At 33.6% G+C, this 17,571-nt stretch overlaps 4 protein-coding genes across 8 annotated transcripts; 2 read left to right on the plus strand and 2 right to left on the minus strand.

The window, feature by feature from the left end:
* Nucleotides 1–277: 277 nt before the first annotated feature.
* LOC110999559 lies at nucleotides 278–2,874 on the plus strand. The gene is made up of 6 exons (XM_045629127.1): nucleotides 278–759; nucleotides 838–963; nucleotides 1,067–1,108; nucleotides 1,325–1,392; nucleotides 2,109–2,312; nucleotides 2,376–2,874. The coding sequence occupies exons 1-6, from the start codon at nucleotides 411–413 to the stop codon at nucleotides 2,466–2,468; spliced, it is 882 nt and encodes a 293-aa protein (XP_045485083.1). The 5' UTR covers nucleotides 278–410; the 3' UTR covers nucleotides 2,469–2,874.
* A 254-nt stretch (nucleotides 2,875–3,128) lies between these two features.
* On the minus strand, nucleotides 3,129–7,061 carry LOC110999558. Of its 3 annotated transcripts, none has more exons than XM_022268664.2 (5): nucleotides 6,682–7,061; nucleotides 5,978–6,226; nucleotides 5,459–5,572; nucleotides 5,063–5,378; nucleotides 3,129–4,625 (listed from the first exon to the last, which is right to left on the minus strand). In XM_022268664.2, exons 1-5 carry the CDS (start codon nucleotides 6,826–6,828, stop codon nucleotides 4,345–4,347), a joined length of 1,107 nt encoding a protein of 368 aa, XP_022124356.1. In that variant the 5' UTR covers nucleotides 6,829–7,061; the 3' UTR covers nucleotides 3,129–4,344. The 3 variants fall into 3 exon arrangements, with proteins under 3 accessions (XP_022124356.1, XP_045485082.1, XP_022124355.1); XM_045629126.1 differs by having other exon boundaries at nucleotides 5,978–6,211; nucleotides 6,682–7,060; XM_022268663.2 differs by having other exon boundaries at nucleotides 5,978–6,229; nucleotides 6,682–7,060.
* A 2,021-nt stretch (nucleotides 7,062–9,082) lies between these two features.
* LOC110999568 (protein CNPPD1) lies at nucleotides 9,083–11,671 on the plus strand. 2 transcript variants are annotated; one of them, XM_022268682.2, is made up of 5 exons: nucleotides 9,083–9,279; nucleotides 9,823–9,919; nucleotides 10,047–10,252; nucleotides 10,330–10,458; nucleotides 10,652–11,477. In XM_022268682.2, the coding sequence occupies exons 1-5, from the start codon at nucleotides 9,229–9,231 to the stop codon at nucleotides 11,405–11,407; spliced, it is 1,239 nt and encodes a 412-aa protein (XP_022124374.2). In that variant the 5' UTR covers nucleotides 9,083–9,228; the 3' UTR covers nucleotides 11,408–11,477. The 2 variants fall into 2 exon arrangements, with proteins under 2 accessions (XP_022124374.2, XP_022124375.1); XM_022268683.2 differs by lacking the exon at nucleotides 9,823–9,919 and having other exon boundaries at nucleotides 9,086–9,279; nucleotides 10,652–11,671.
* Nucleotides 11,672–12,250: 579 nt separating this feature from the next.
* On the minus strand, nucleotides 12,251–17,063 carry LOC110999567 (caspase Dronc). Of its 2 annotated transcripts, none has more exons than XM_022268681.2 (8): nucleotides 16,763–17,061; nucleotides 16,507–16,693; nucleotides 16,327–16,404; nucleotides 16,161–16,256; nucleotides 14,583–14,764; nucleotides 14,206–14,432; nucleotides 13,878–14,068; nucleotides 12,251–12,664 (listed from the first exon to the last, which is right to left on the minus strand). In XM_022268681.2, the coding sequence occupies exons 1-8, from the start codon at nucleotides 16,892–16,894 to the stop codon at nucleotides 12,450–12,452; spliced, it is 1,308 nt and encodes a 435-aa protein (XP_022124373.1). In that variant the 5' UTR covers nucleotides 16,895–17,061; the 3' UTR covers nucleotides 12,251–12,449. The 2 variants fall into 2 exon arrangements, with proteins under 2 accessions (XP_022124373.1, XP_045485114.1); XM_045629158.1 differs by lacking the exon at nucleotides 12,251–12,664 and adding an exon at nucleotides 12,677–13,409 and having other exon boundaries at nucleotides 16,763–17,063.
* Nucleotides 17,064–17,571: the final 508 nt, after the last annotated feature.

Consider the following 17,571-nt stretch of genomic DNA (forward strand, 5'->3'; position numbering starts at 1 on the left):
TAACTTCTTCTCTTTTAAGTTATTTCTTAATTTTACTTGTAATACTAGTTATTTTTAATTTTTCTTATTTTGGATTTGAAGTTTGAACTTTAAAAAAGAACCTTAGTACCAAGATTTTACATGGATACATTCCACAGATCAAGTAGAGGAAAATACAATCAAGAAGTAGAAATTCCATAAATTGCGCTGCGCTACCACAGATATAGCTAGCATATATAATTTAACACTGATTGACACTGATGACTGATTGTTAAAATAACTTTGTAAATTGTAAACATTATTTGACCTACGTTGACGTTCACACTAAAAACTAAAAAGGCTTCAGTTTCAGTATTGCTTTAAGTTAGAATAATGAATAATGATTCTTAATTAAAAACTAATTGAATCTACTTATTTGTAAATAATTTATTATGAAATTAATTAAGGCAATTAAACGGTTTAGTAGTGCCCCACCTCTAATATTTAATGTACAGTTTCAACATGGTTTAAGTGAATATCAAGCGCGTCGTCATAGTTATAGTGCCACTGTCGGTTGTATTCAGAACTCTAACAAGGAGTTTCACCCTATTGTTATAAATGTACGAAATTTAGGGCTTGGCCCAACTTCTAAAGACTTTGAGGAATCCCCTCAGTTATCAAGCCCGCTAACAAAAGTACACGCAACAGAACTTGTTCTTCATCTTAAAGATGATGAAAGAAAAATATTACTGAATGCATTAAAAGAATATGAATCAAACATAATTAAAGAAGAATTTGAAGGTAGTCTAGTAAGAACTACTCAATAAAATATCAAACTTAAACATATTAATATATATTGTATAAGTTTGTTTTTTGTAGACAAATTGGCTGGTCAGCGATGGAGGAGTAAACTTGGCAGACCCAGCAAAGTACCAACATTGGGTGATGTAGACCCAACTGGTACCTATTGTCCTGTACCGGAAGATTGGCTTAAAAAGAAATATGGTAGGTGTACTGATAAGTCAAATGTGAATCTCTTCTATTGTCTTTGTATTTGTTCTGGAAGTATTGTATATAATATAAAAATAATAGCTTAATATTGTTTTAGCTGCTACAGTACCGAAACCAACAACAAAGGAGCTGATACATTGTAAGCAGACAAATTGTCATATTATGTTATATTCATATATAAAGTTTTTTCATGTTCAATTTATTTCTACAATGAAAGAATATTTAACACAAAAATGTTCTTTTATTGTTGAAATAAATTACCCAGATATCATTAAGTTATCCTCCCAACATGAAAATAAATCAAACATTATCCTCTGTTATTTAAACTGGTTAATAACATAATTAATTTTTACAGTATCATTGGCAAACTCAATACCTTTTATTGGATTCGGATTCTTAGATAATTTTATTATGATAATTGCAGTAAGTATTAAAGTAATTTATAAGTACATGTTAATTTGAAGACATTTTTTACTGCTATGCTAGTTATTTATTTTAAAAATTTTAATATATAATAACACTTAACTTATATAAATAACTGCATTTACTTCTTTAACTAAAGCCAAAATTTGCTTTCTTGGTTTTTCTTAGTTTTATATGCACAGCTATTTCCTACATCTTTGAAGATAATACTCGTGACTATAGTCACTCTCTTAAGCATTATTCCTTTGGTCTTTAAAGATCGTCCTGATCTTGGTCCATAATATGCTTTGTATTATAGAGAGTATGGATTTAACTAAAATATTCAAACAAAACAACTATAACCCTACTTTTATTTTTATATTAAAACCTGGATATTTTCTCAAGACAGTACCCTATATATATCTAGAAAATCCAAGTGAACAGCAATTAAAATACTTGGCTCATATGAAAATCTTTTTTACAATTGTTCTTATTTGTTCTAAAAAAACCTTATTTGTGAAAGATGTTTTTATGAAGATAATATTAAATCCCTGTTCAATTAGATAACATTTCATTTCTAACAAATTGGCGCATTAGTAATATTAAAATAATTCCGCAACATAATAGTGATAACAGGTATGACTATTGTGTTTAGGTTTTTGCCTAAAAAAATTACTAAGAAATATGTGGCATACAAAGAAATGACAGTTTAGTAACAAGGTTAAAACAATTCTCAGGGGGACCGCATCGAGAGTAGCATGAGTGCTTACATCACACTGTCGACGATGGCAGCTGCTGCTCTAGGTAACACTTTCAGTGACGTCATTGGCATCGGTTCATCTTACTACGTGGAGCGCGCGGCTGCGTTGCTGGGCTTCGGGGCTCCCGCCCTCTCACCTGTGCAGCTAGATATGCCCGTCAGTAGGAGATTTGCTAACTTGGTAAGCATTTATCGTTCATCAGTTATCCATACGGAACATATTCAATATTTAAAATCTCTGCAGGGCCGTGTCTTAGGAATTACACTGGGCTGCTTCCTCGGTATGATCCCGCTTCTTTTTAAAGACGACGAGAAGAAGGAGTCCGTTCAACAGTGACCCTCTCAGCGCCTATTTTTTACAATGTGATATAGATTGATAAACTCAGTTTTATGCTATATTTTACTGAAAACTATTTACCGTTCATGTTTCTTCTATTTTATAGATTTATGAATTTAAGTCAGATAATGAAAAATATTTCATTCAGATCAAGTTATGCTTGCCTTAGAGTCGGCAATACTAAATACTAGTCATAAGTTATGATTATTAAAGCTTCTGCAATTTATTATTAATATATTGTTTGACCGTAACTTGACATAAAATATGTCTTTTTCTATCCTGCTGTTATATAATTTGTTTTTATTATAATCAATAACACAAGTCGATTTTTGATTTTCCTCTATGTCTATGACGGACAACTGCTAATAATAAACTATGGGATTACCACAACAGTAACCCATGAGAATATGTTTTTCAATCAAGAGAGGAGCCGATCGAGTCTAAAGAAATAGATGTTAATCAATATTCAGAAAGTTCACAATTGGCAATTTAAGATAAGTTTTTAAATGAAACCATAGCGATATATAATGTGTCACTTCGTAAAATAATATCCTCACTACATTCTTCTCTGTGTGGCTTGAAAATAGACATCTTCCGAACTAAGGCTAGTTCATAAATCTGTGTAGCATATATGTGCAGGTCATATATTAAACACTGAAATCTTTATATGGACCATTTATTTTAAATAAAGGAGCATAAAGTTATCACTCGTAGGGTTCGATAATAAGCTAATATTGCACAAAATACAATTAAGATACATAGTAACAAACACTAAAATAATTATTGGACCTTAGCACGAGCGCATTAAGTATTATGTATTAACAAATAGAAGAGGACTAGCACAAGTTCAATGTACAATACGGGATATAAAAGCCATTTTCTATGAATACTGGGTGACTCTACCCATCGCTACTTAAGTTATTATTTGTATCCACGAATCTATTGATATTAAATATTTTATTTTATATAAACCAACTATCTACAAAATTTCTACCTTTATACAGTTCTTCTGTCAAGAGCCATTGAAAAACCCAACACGGTTCATACTTTACAAGTGGGTAATGAGCTAAGCGACACAAATGACTCATTAATAAGCCCTTTAAAGCTTAGAATAATAAACAACATAATATTGTACTCCGTAAGTATAAAATTACAAAAATAAAAATATTACAATACTGACTGCACTTAATAATTTACTAAGGGAGGAGCGTTCAAGTATTACGTAACGAATTTGGAGGAGGGGAGGGGGGTTGCTATGTATATTATTGGTAATACTATTGTTTCGACTTTCCGCTACTTTAAACCACATAAATGGCAACTTAAAGGTGCAATTAGAATTAGTTACTGGTTGGTAACGTAACGTTTTACTATTGGGTATAGAAGAACGTTACATGGACGGGGGGTCAAGAATGTGCCCCAAAAGTGAAATTCGTGAACGCTCCCTAAGAGTAATGTCGACATCGACGTTTAAAAAAAATTGTGCAATTGTACTTCAAATACGTTGAGACAACGTCGCATGGAAATAATATTCCGAGCATTTTGTTCGCAGTGTGCAAAGATCTCGGGGCTTAAATTAATAAAAAGTAAACTCTTAAATAAATTGCCAAAAACAATTGAGATCACATTTGTGCTGGCGAGACATCTCTTCCCGGCTGCAGTTTTAAATTGTATACATCTCATACGAGATTAATAATGACGTCACGACAAGTTTTACTATCAAAGTTTGTTCGCCATCATTTTGCGTTTTTAATTTACTTCAAATATATCGCACGCAAAATATTAACGCTAAATGTTAAGCGTTATATTTAGTCCGTATAGCGTTTCATAACTCAAAAGCTCGGGCATTCGGAACAAAGCTGGAAGTGGATCCGATTTCCTAGCGGCTGTCGTAGCGGTCCGTGCGGTCGAAGCGTTCGTCGGGGCGGGGCGTGGAGGAGCCGTTGCGGCGGGAGGAATGGGGCCTCTGGGCGGAGAAGGCCCTCTGGGCGGTCGGCGCGGACGCACGGCCCCATCGGCCCGCCGTGCCCGTGTAGCCGCTCTCTTCGAACCCGCTGCGGAGCCCCAGGATGATGCTCAGCGCCGATGCGTCCTGTCCGTGGCACCCCGAATACCGATATTGCGGCTTCTTGTCGAACCGGCAACCCTCCGACTGAGCGCCTGTCAACAAACATTTGTCTTAAAGCCCGACTGACGATGTAATTGACTTTTCGAATGTTTTTATTTATTTCTCTCCCTTCGGTCAACCTTGACCACCATGATGGTAATAAATATTAGGGAAACATTTTACCAAATGTTTTCAGTCTAGTAAAATTCTACACACAGTTCTTTATTACGTTCGGGCAGCGAGGACCAAAATCAGCTGTAATGCTCCTCTGAACAGATCTTAATCTGCAGACCCGTCACCAATAATGACAATTTTAAAGCAGATTATTTTTCTTGATCTAGTTGATTATCTCTTTATCAATGTAATGTTTCCCTCTTAATATTGTGAACAGGTGCCATTGTTGCACGTTATTTGTTTGCTTTTGTATGTGTTTCGTTAGTGTGCCTTTTCAAAATAAATACAGTTTAATTTATTATAAACTCGTACCGACCGACGGGCATGATGCAGTCGGCGGTGAGAGCGCACTGCACCCACGGCCGCATGAGTGGCGCGAGGCGGTCGCAGGCGGCCAAGACCAGTCGCGAAGTGTCGAGCATCTGCACGAAGAGAAAGTCGTCGACGTCGGCGTGGAAGTAGGTGAACATGTGCGGGTGCGTGAGCGAAGTGACGGCGGCTCTCCGCGGCCAGGCCACCACGCCCAGCGAAGCCGCGGCACCCCGCCACGTCGCCTCCAGCTCGGCCGCTGACCCGCGCCATCTACTGGCCGCGGAGCAGTACACCACCCCGCCCACGCGACTCAGCGCGTGCTGCAACAATTATTCTCGTAGTTTTCTGTCCTGGTTCGATCGTGCCACAGATTTACTTCACTCCGCTGCGTATTGTATACCTGAATGATGAGCGGTCGAAAGGCAGTGATGCTCTCGTCGTTGACGTGCGCAGGGAATGCTGTCAGATCGAAATCTATCACAACGCACTTTGATGAATTGCAGTAGTTGGAAATCTGGTTGATAAAACAAAATGTTTGATATTTTTTCAAGCAAGGAAAAACTGTAGCTCATACGATAATTAAAATAATAGCTATTTTAATATATTTTAATTATTGTATTTTAATATTATAAAAATAAAATAATTATTATGAACCCATTTCTATTGAATATGAATAGGCCTAGGAATCTGGTTGTTAATCTACTAATTTCAATAAACATATATTACTGATTCCTAAGTGGTTTTCACAAATAGACTTAATTTACACACACATGTCACACGTCTAAAATAACCATTTTGCTAACCAACTAATTGTCAAAAGCTAGCTCCTGTAGTCCAATAATTAGAAATATTATTTTGTTTGTAGTTGCCATTTTATACACACAACTACTATACTTTAGTTTTAATTTAACACACATACCACATTTAAAGAATAGGGTTTGAGACCAAGATTGTAGACAAGTATGGTGTAAGGCAGTTTCTGAGCTGCCCTTATAAAGGCTACAACTACTGCATGATCATCGTTGCGAGCATGAGTTACAAGCACAGGAACAGTTGTGTTCTTCCAAAGTTCAACATGCCCAGCCAACCCAACAAGGCTGAGGTAACGCTCTTCTTGTACTAGGTGACGCTCTTCAACATCCCGTAGCTGCTCCTGGGTCAAAGAGGCCTGCTATGTTCAGATAAATTTTATTTCATTTTTCGTATGAAGATTAAAATCAGGCTTCCTAAATGTACTAAAAATATTATCAATGTCACTCAATATCTTTTACATTGTTAGCTCCATACAATTATTAGGTATAAGATAGAAAAATTAGCATATATCCAGAGAGAATAATAGTTAAAAAACAGGTTATTTAAATATAAAAAAAATAAATAAATTTCAACAGACAAACCAAATTTTTAATACAGACTTGCAGTGCTGATCTAGTGATGTGAATGTTAAACTTAAATAAGTTCAGGGCATCTACAGAAGTCCAGGCATTAGAGACTAAGAATTTTTTTTTGTAATTAAAAATAAGCTCATAAATATCATTGAAACTAACCCAGCACAATTTAGCCTTTGTATTTGGTTATATTGTCAGAAATACGCATATGAAATAATTTTGTGATTCAATAACATACCTGGAAATTTTTTATATGTTGATGGGTTTGAGAAACTATACTTTGAAATGACTGCGGGGGTTGCGAGTGGAAAACTATCAAAAATATACTAATAGCAAAAACGGTTGTCGAAAACAACAAGAAACTTTTAGTTTTCATTTTCACCATTCTTTGGTTAATGCAATGCCCAGTACTCTGAGGTAAACATTTTCACATTAAAATCGTTTAGGTTTTAGTAAATAACGTGTTCCTCCATATTTGCGGTACAGCCCCATTCGTGAAACTTAGACAATTGTTGATGTTGATTGGATCATGGATGTAATTGGTTTGTTCATTGTTGATTGCAATTTGTGACAAGGATTAATCAATAAAATCTTTCTATAGATAAGGTTAGTCCACGCTCCACATTCCACTAAGTTGCATCTTTGCATATATATGTGATCTTTGATGAATTTCAGTGAAAAAAATTATATCGAAAGCGTATAAAACCGTGTTTAAAATAAGAGTGGGCGTTTAGTTACCCTAGACCTAGTTGTTAAATCAAACTGCCATAAAGTTATAACTTTTACCATAAAAAATAAATAAAAGTGGTCATTCAGCTTTTTGGCTCTAAACTCAATATGTGAATGGGACACCAGGCTCACGCTTATATGCCTTTATGTTTGGTAGTCGTAAACTTTTTTAACAAATTCGTATCCTTATTGCTTTCGACTACAACCCAATAGGTTTGCAAATTTTTTTCTTTACTTAAAAAGTTAAAAAATTAAACAACGAAGTCCCAAATAATATAAAAACTAGCCGGATTCCGGCAAAAGGGCCTGACGCAGTCGTGGGGGATTCCCCGTCCCATATTTGCGATCTTTCAATAAATGATCTATGTCCTTTATCATATAAAATTTATTGCTTTATTAATTTCGATGGGGTGACACCACCAACTTTCGCATCGTGTGCCACCCAAGGTAGCTACGCCACTGCCCATTACATCAGTAAAGCAGCTACGATAGCGTGGTTAAATAGCTGCACATTAATTACTGAAATGATATATGCATGCAGCCAAAAAGATAGAATTAGAATGTGCAGAGCGTATATTATAGCTCATGTTCAAAGTGATGCCCGCTTTGAAGACCATTTGTAAGAATTTATTATATATTTATGTTATTTTTAAAGTGTTATTTTCGCTCCTTTTTTTTTATAAAAACTCACGTTTATAAAATCATTATTTAAAAGTTAATTTCCAGTAATTCAGTAAATTATAGCAATTAGTAATATAAGAAAAAACACATGGTCATTCATTTTGTACTAAATGCTGTATATACAGTATTTATAGTGATATTGTTTTTTACACCATATTAGAAAATAAAATTCAAAAAAAAATACAGATATTACAATTTAACACACACAGGTGCACTATTACTATGATATCTACTATGATTATATTATCCTGGACGATTAAAAGTGATAGTTTCCTTAAGACAACGATTATAAATAATAATAGTTATTGTTAAAGATATAATAGTTCACTCAAATATCTTATTCACATTCAAACTGCTGAACTTATTAAGATTAAATGTGTAAGAATATAGTTTTACTCTTTCCTGTCTTTGAGGTAATGTTACTTAACCAACCATTATTTCTTACTCCACTCCTCTTATTTTTTACATTATTTATAAAATATTTCATCCCTCATTATCAAATTCTAAGCTATAACACTTAAATAAATTAAAAGCTAATAAATCTTGTTCATTTGTGGTTTACTTTTAGTTGTCTTATTTGCTTCTCTTTTGCTGAAAAGAAAATATTTTAGTTAGTACTTTGATCAAATAGAAACTCGCATTGATTCATTGTAAAACTACAATTTTTAACTTAAAAATATAAACGTTTTTTTAAATCATTCAACTATATGAGAACGTTTAAAAAGGCTAGATAACCTTTTCTAAAACGGGAGGCATTAAAGATGACGGTAGTTGTACTGAATTATATGCAAACAGCAGTTTTTGACATCACGCAAAAACATGGCGGATAAACGCCGTTTTTTTACACTACCGAAACATTAATTGGCCATTGGCTACCGAATTGCTTATTGTAACCCGACTCACGCCATAGGGGCCTAGGCTATCGACTGTCGACACGATCTGTCATTTTCATACAAATTTAGTTTTCGACTTTCAACACACACTACTGTTAAGCCGTCTTGTCTAGACCCCCTGAAATACTAGCCGACAAACAGATTACAAAATTTCTTAGTAGTCTTGGACCTTGATACCAAACCAGTGTATGGTTTTTTTAGTTTCGATAATGTTAAATAAGTCGAAAACCTCTGGAAATTCAAGCCTTTTCTATATCATAATAATTATGAAGTACATTCACAGATGTTGGTAATATGTTAAATACAGTATATATATCATACTCTTTTTCTTTACTCTACAGTCTACTCTGTAGTAATAGCTGCCAGTGCCTGCGCCCTGCGGCCTGCGGTTTGCCTTAAAATTATTGTAATTTGCAACTTAGTTTCAATTTACTATCTATATTTACGAATTTAAATGATCGTAGAAGATTCTCACCTTTACAATGTCAAGTATATCTAAAAGAAGAAAAGAAGGATCAAAAGGCAATATAAAGGTAAGATAATAAGGTCATTAATGTATGTCGTGGCCTGTTCGCGGTATTTATATATATCAAATAATTAGTATATACATATAGCTAAATTTTGTCACGTTTATAATATTATCAATAATTATAAAATATTATGATGTTTAAAGTTACTAGGTTTTCATGTAACTAATGTTACGACTAAGTATTCCTTAATGTATAACAGCAAATTCACTTCTAATATAGGAAAAAATATTATGGTAATGACGTAGTATTTATGTACGATGTAAAGATTGTTACGTCAATCACAATGTGAAATATTTTTGTCCCATTGCTACACACAGAATTGGACTAGTTTTGGAAGCCCCATTACCCCTCTAATAAGGCTCTGGAGCAAAATCTGAATTTGTTTCAAAAATTCTAGGCTAGCTGTGGCAACTCTTGTATACTTTTTAACCCAAATCTAAGACCTTACTTACACATGTTGAATGTTAAGACATTACAATACTACTCTTTATATAATATAAAAATATGTTTATTAATCAATTCATTGTAAACATTTTTTTTTTGTAGACCATGGGAGACCACCAGGAGTTTTTAAAAAGGATATCCAAAACCCTATACTATGGGCAGTTACCTACTCTATCATGCCTAAGCCTTCCAGTCACAGGTTTTAATATTTACTGTATTAAATAGAAATATAGTAAATTAAGTAAGAAGATATAGTAAACATATTTTTTTGTGTTTAACATTTTTCATTTATTTAGCAACTTACACTAAGACCTCTTCTTGTGCAGAAATATCATGTGAGGTGTGGTCAATGGCACAAAGAGGACACTCTGTACGGCGGCTGCATGCAGACCAGGCAGCAAGCATTGCTCGTTCTGCCTGTGTTTCACCATGTGCACTAGTTCTTGCAATCCTGTATTTAGAGCGTCTTAAACTTTGTAATCCTGACTACTTAACTGCAACTTCTCCAGCTGATCTATTTCTAGTCTCTTTGGTAATCTTAACATATTATTATTTTTCTAATCAACATTTACAAAATCATTTAAATATAGTATAGTAAATGTTTTGTAGATGGTTAGTAACAAGTTTCTCCAAGACGATGGTGAAGATGATGAAGTGATATGTTCAGAATGGGCAGCCTCAGGAGGGCTTGATCTTCATCAACTGAACAAACTTGAGGCGGACTTCCTAAATGCTATTGTAAGTACTGTTTTTGTTTTCAGGCTAATCTTTTTCTGTTTGTTTTTGTAATATTAAATGAAGATTATACTATTGTTTGGGATACAAATCCAACAAATCATGATCATGAAATATATATTCAGCTGTTCCCAAATGATGTTGCAACAAATTGACCTTTATCAGACTTGTAATTTATATAAAATTAACTTTTCAGGAATGGAATTTATACATTAATGAGAAAACATTTAAAAGTGGACTTTTATGGCTCGAGAGACAAGTGGCAATGAAGCAGGCTTTGATGAGAGGATTTTTTACATATACTGATCTCTCAGTTACATGCAACAAAACTTTGATGAATGAGCTTATTAAGTCTATCTGCTGCGCCTGCTTTACAATTGCCTTTAGTTATTTGAGCAGTTTTATAACTTTAGTCACTTCAACTTTGGTTGTATCAAATGTTTGGCTTCCAACCCTAGAAGCTATTGCAGCTAGAGGAAGCATTGCAACCGATATTTCCCACTCAATATATACTAGGAACATGTATTTACAACCGCAACTTTTAAATACTACTTTAGCACAAATTCCTGAAATTATTGTTGAGGAAAATGTTGACTCACAATTTATAAAGTGTTGTGTGAACTGGCAAAAGTATCAAGATCAAAGCGAAACCAAAAAGAATTGGTATAGGGGTGTTGTCACATATGATTTTAAATCATTTCAAACATGGTGGTCTAAAACATCCGTTTTGAATTGGCTGTATCAAAGTTCTTTGATTAATCCGATACAAAGGTGGTTAGAGAAAATATATAAATATGCAGATTTTATAAAAGACAACCTAGAGAGTGAGCAAAAATCGAGAAAACAATGTAAAGATACTTTCATGAAGGTTAGTGATAAAGGGTTCTGTTTCCAAGAACGTCTCAACTATAGCAAACTTAATATTTTTACAACATCCATGTCCGATCGATAAAATATTTTTTCATTATTTTAACATCTAATTGTTAGGAGGAAACAATTAAAAGTTTAAAATTACAAATTAAAACTAAAATGTTTTTTATTGTATATTGTCTTTTGTTATATGTATAAGTGAGGAAAAAATTCCAATTATATCAGCGACTGTACCTTAACCTGTTATCCTTTTGAGTGAGATGGATAAATTATCAATTTACTGACAATTACTGACTTTTTATAGTAACTATAATTTAACTCTTGTCTTGAAACACAAAACCTATAACCAACAATGGCACCAGCTGACTTGCTTGAATTATCTCTAATTACAGCCTTATACATTAATTGTAGATTAACAATAAATAGATATGTGAATTGAAAACAGAGCATTAGAAGTCGCATAGACGGCTCAATAAAAAATCTTACAAATATGCTTGTTTTAACAATTTATTAAATTATTCTGCTAGAAAGAATAAATTGCGTTACTCTAAAATTGCAATTTTAAACAGCAACAGGTGCAACATCATCAAACCAACACAATTAAAAATAGTTGGTTTAAGTTTTCCATCTCCTTTTATTCCGGTGTTGCGTCAGAGGGGTACCGGTATTAGTTATGCGGGCCAAGGGGAATGCAATGGATATGTAACAAATTACTAAACAAACATAAAATAGTTATTAATCGATGGCTACCCACAACCTCAGCATAAAAAATGATAGATAATTCTTTGCTTTACTCGATAGTTCGTGAGCGGAAGAATTTGATTGCGATCGTGTGTGAAAGAGATCATAGGGAAATACATATAATAAAAGAACATAGAAACAAGTTTCTGAATAATTACAACATTTCATTGTGGATTTTTTTTTAAATAAAATCACTTTATTAGAATAATCTTGGATAAATTGCAATATCCAGTAGAATCAATAATAGTTTAACCCATTATTGTAACATTACAGTTGTAATAAAATAACTTAAATTAGTAAAGGCTCCGGCTAAACAGATCTCTCATAATCAATATCACATAATATTCGGGTCATATGAAATTCCTCATAATTTAAATAGGCGGTTAGTCCTGATAGAGACCAGGATGTAGGTAGAGTCTCTTGTTGAAACCCCATTTGTCAACAGATGAGGTCTGTATGTGAAATCGTTCATGTAGGTGTTTGTCGACGAGTGTGAATAGCTTATCGACATGGCAGTCATGGGCGCGAGCCGCGAACACCTCGCATAACGTCTGGATATACCACGATCCTTCTTCTGGATCTCGGTATGAAACATTACCTACAACGTGCCAATATGTACTTTTAATCTGACATCCTTTTATAATATACACTGACACGGACGCATAAACTGCATCAAAGTAAAACAACGACTTTGAAATAAATATTGCAAACTTTTTACACATTTAAATTGAAACGTCTGGATTGGTTCGTTAAGTTTAAAACAGCGTAGGGTCTGAATATTCTTAAGTATAAGATTTTGTACAGAAAAGGATCTTAAAACTTTTTTGAAGAAACACAGAAATTTAATGAAAATTGTTTTTAACAAAAGACAAGCTTTATGCAAGGGTTTATTTGTTTTTATAAGGTGTATTACCTCCACGTTCCGCATAGATTTGATTTTGGTTATTAAAACATCTTTGCGGAATATGGTCCCATTCTCCAAAGTGCTGTTCTTAGTTGTGCCACTGTCGTAGGCACAGGATTTCTCGCATGTACAGTTCTTTTTAAATTGTCCCAAAGATGCTCAATGGGATTAAGATCCGGGCTGCGTGCTGGCCCATTAATTGTACGTATCCCAACCTCTTTGCAATATTGTTGAAATTGTACAACAAAGTGCGGCCGGGCAATCTCCCGCATTAATGTAAAATTTTTGCCAGAAATCCCATGTAAGGCACCACGCGATCATGTAAGATCTCTGTTATATAGGATGATGCGGTCATCACGATCGGTGGTTGCTCGAGTTCTGCTTGTACCACGTCTCCTTTTCTAAACACCTGTCTCCACAAAACTTCTGTGTAGTATTTCTAGAAACCGTAGACTGGTATAAATTTAAATTTCTATCTACCAATCGTTCGTTGATCAAAGCCCTCCCGCACCAATGCTACAAATTGATCAGCTTGTTCGGACGATGTGGATACATCGTCCGAACATGACATGATATATGATTAACTCGATCGAGTTAAAAAGCTAACCCAACAATTCTACTAGTAATAATAATTCAACTGTCAAAAAACTCCATAATAATCAATTTTTAAAAACACGCAAATTTCATACGAGTAAATTTTATTTTCCCGGCTATATTCATTTGTTTTAGTACAGTTCTATTTTTTAAGATTAAGGACTAGTCTCTCCATATTTATATAATTTAATCTACAAGTTTGCATACTTATTAAAAAAATAATGTCTAAGTAATCCTGAAGTTTGATGCAGTTTATGAGTCCGTCAGTATATAGATAGGTTGAAAAAAAAACTACCATAGATAAAAATATTACCTGGCAGTGTTGAATGCGCGATAAGAATATCTGAGAAAAGTCTATTTCGCTTGCTGAGAGGTGTGCGAGGTGTGTCTTGAGAGAAGCGGCCAGTATCAGTCATGGGATTGCCGTCTCGCTCGGCTGGAGAGTTTGGATCGTCAGGTGATACAAACCTGATTGGGTCATCAATGTATTCCACATTTGACCCCCTTAAAAATTAACCGCAAATATTTCATTATATTCACATCACTATTATAAAGTCAAATATATTTTGTATTGTACTAAACACATGTACCTAAATGTGAAAAAACATTCACCAAATGGTGTTTTGTGATAGTAAACGTACCTGCATAGCTGAAAGATAAAAACTTTTGGGATTCCATGCAATGCAGGGAAGTTCTTATTATTAAAATAGTCTATAATCTCATAAATGGTAATGAGTTGTCCATCTTTACAGCGAATGTCTGTGTCCGAGCTGTATTTCCGCTCATATCCATGAGAAGACACAACTATGAATACACATTCTACACCAACAATTACTTTTTTTAGACTCTTTAATGTTGTAACTGTCTCCTGTTAAAATAATTTAAAAAATGAGTTATGTCATGCTTCTATGAATATGTAATGTATGAATGAATAAATTATTATTATTATTATTAAATAATGAAATTTCGAATTTAAATATACATATATAACTATAACAAATCATACATTTATACATACATCTCTAGTCAAGTTCTTATAAGATATTACTCGAAAGCCCATTTCACTAAATAAGTATTTCAGTTTCTGACAATCAACATCCACTCCCTTTCGGTATGTCTCAATGTTGTTAACAAATTCAATGTAACTAAACACTACGATAATGCCTCTTTCATGTCCTCGCGTCTTGTATAACTTTATGTCTGCAATGTGAAATGTCACCAATAAACACTTTTTTTTATTGATATTGTGCAAATGTGCAGAAAATTTTGATTGTGTATTACTTAATGCCATTTAATGTGAAGCAACTGACGTGAATATTTAAAAAAAATGTGCCACAATAATTGATGAGAGATTGAGTGAATGAATAAACTAGGCAGTTCAGTCTAGTTCTATAATAATAATAAGCTTTCCTATTCCTATAATGAGCTAAATAATTTACTACTCATCATGTATATGTCGCAGCCAACTAGATTAATTAGCTGGTCAATTAACAGCCTAGCTGTTTAACTAACGGCCTGAAAGATATTCAGCCATAGCATTTGTTACAACATTTAATAAATTGGCTGGCTAAGCCATTGGTTCGATATCATTATTTGGCAGAAATAACTAAGATGCAACATATAAAATAATGTCTTTAAAATTAAATTGCTCTGTGTTTTTCATGAAACACCACCAAAGTTGTGGTTTTCCGTCGCCATATTGGCCACCACTTTGGTGGTGACAGTTTGAAGAGTTTCGATTTGAGTTCGAGAGTGGCAGAAAGTGGAAGTAAAAAAAATAACAGTCAACAGGCTAGGCAAGTAATGAAACGTCATCGTTAGTTAAACGGCGCCATTTAGTTAAATAGCTAAGCTGTTAATTCAAATCAAAATCAAAATTCGATTATTCAGTTTAGTTGCGTGTTAGGGCATGCTTATGAATATCAAAAACGTTAACAAAATTCGGGAAAGAGCAAGACTACGACATCCGTTCGCAAAACTACCAGGGGGCCTTGTTCTGAGTAGAACGGGCAAGAAACTTAGCAAGTTTTACCCTCATTCTACATTTCAATTATTCAAAGGAAAATATCATAAACCACTACGTCATTAACGTTACATAAATAAAAGATAAAATAAAAATCTGTTCTGTGATTTACCACATTCACCATTACACACATATTCACGACACTTCTAAGATAACAAAACAAATAAGAACTATTGCCAAGCGTTTTTATCTTCTAGGTAGTCATTAACTGTGTAGTAACCTTTATACATTTATGTTCTTTTAATGTGTTTTGAATCTGTTGAAAGGCAGTTCCAATATTTCACTAGGAATCATGTTATAGCAGCATATACTTAGGCCCATTAATGAAGTATTTATTTTCTACAACCTTTAGGATCGCTGGAAATCTTTCTTTTCTAAATGAAGTGCCTGGTTTCAAGCAATAAATTGACCTAATAGCATGTTTTTGCAATATAAAAATACAGTACAGAAATTAAGGCTATCTATATTGATTTCTTGTTCACCAAATGGCAGTCAGAAATTAAATCATAAAATAACTATTATATATATGATTACATGCTAAATAACATGTGTTAATATTCTTTAAATATTTACCTTCACCATCTTCAAAGAATTTACTTGACTTAATTACATTGTACTGAGGTACCATATTAAGATCTGTTGTATCCTTAGGAATAGGTGTGGAATCATCTAAAAAATAAAAACTATTTTTTTATCAAATTCAGATTTAAAATATACATTTAAAAGTCTAATTACCAACTTTTATATACATCAACTCGTGGTTTGGTCTTTTTCTTCTCAGTACGTATACTAACATACTCATTTTTATTTGACATACCTAGAATAAAAATTTCATTATTACAAAAATTCAGTATGAAATTTTAATATAGATAAATTTAATAGGTTTAACAAATAGAAATTTAAATATATAAGTAACTACTTGTGCTTGGTCCTGATATTTTGGTTCTTCTTGTGTGTAAAGAACTATTGGGATCAAGGTCTCGAACCAAATCCCAGTAACCAGCATCTGAGAGAGCATCCAATAAGTTCCTAAATGCATCTGGACCTCGCCTTGTTATATCCCTATACATTAAACGTTTGCGTGATCTTGCGTCCTTAGTTAAGTCCTACAACAAGTTCATAATTATTACTTTCAAATTATCATTATAGTTTATGTTAAAAATCAATTCACTAACTTTATAAGGTTCAATCATTTGTTCCGAAAAGACTCCTTTTTCATACAGAGCCGAAACCATGTGATCCAAATCAGTCTGTTCGACAAGGGAAGCAAAGTTGTTTTGTATAGCTCTCCTGTGTTCGTCTTGCATTTTAGCATGAACATTTGCATGAACAAGAGCCAAGCAAAGGTTTTGTTGATGTTCAGTCACTTTCGATTATTTACCACTCTCCTTGACGTAAAGTGGCCAATAAAGTATAAAAACCAATTTTCAAATTATTTAAATGTAAAAAAAAGCACCCAATAATGTTTTTATTTATAATTAAAAGCTTTGGTCAGATGATCAGATCAACTTCAACTATCATTTATCAAGTAAGTTTGACGTTGCTACCACAGATTAATTATTAGTAGTTGATGATCTAATCATCTATGGGCGGCTTATGGGTTTTATTTGATCTATGGTTCATAGTTCATACCGTAGAGTACGTTGTCAATAAAATAGAATGAATCCCTAATATTTCATAATTTACATACTATAAATTTCTTTTCATGGGGAAATTATCTAACAAGAAATTAAATAGCTGTATATAACGAATCGCAAATTTGCAGTATTGTCTACTGACTTGAAAGTGAAACCTGATACACGGTAATTGTGGGCGGCGGCTTTGCTGATTAGCTCTAAACCCACCCTATTTTGTGATCTTTAAGACTAGTTCATATTCCTGTCTTGATTTAAGTAGTAGTCATGAGTTTTCTAAGAGTTTTGTTTTGTACAAGTTTCATAACCTTTACTTCTGCGTATCTGCTCTCCGATATCAAATCAGCCAA

The sequence above is a fragment of the Pieris rapae genome, chromosome 8, assembly GCF_905147795.1.
Source record: "Pieris rapae chromosome 8, ilPieRapa1.1, whole genome shotgun sequence".
In the NCBI taxonomy this organism is placed as follows: domain Eukaryota; kingdom Metazoa; phylum Arthropoda; class Insecta; order Lepidoptera; family Pieridae; genus Pieris; species Pieris rapae.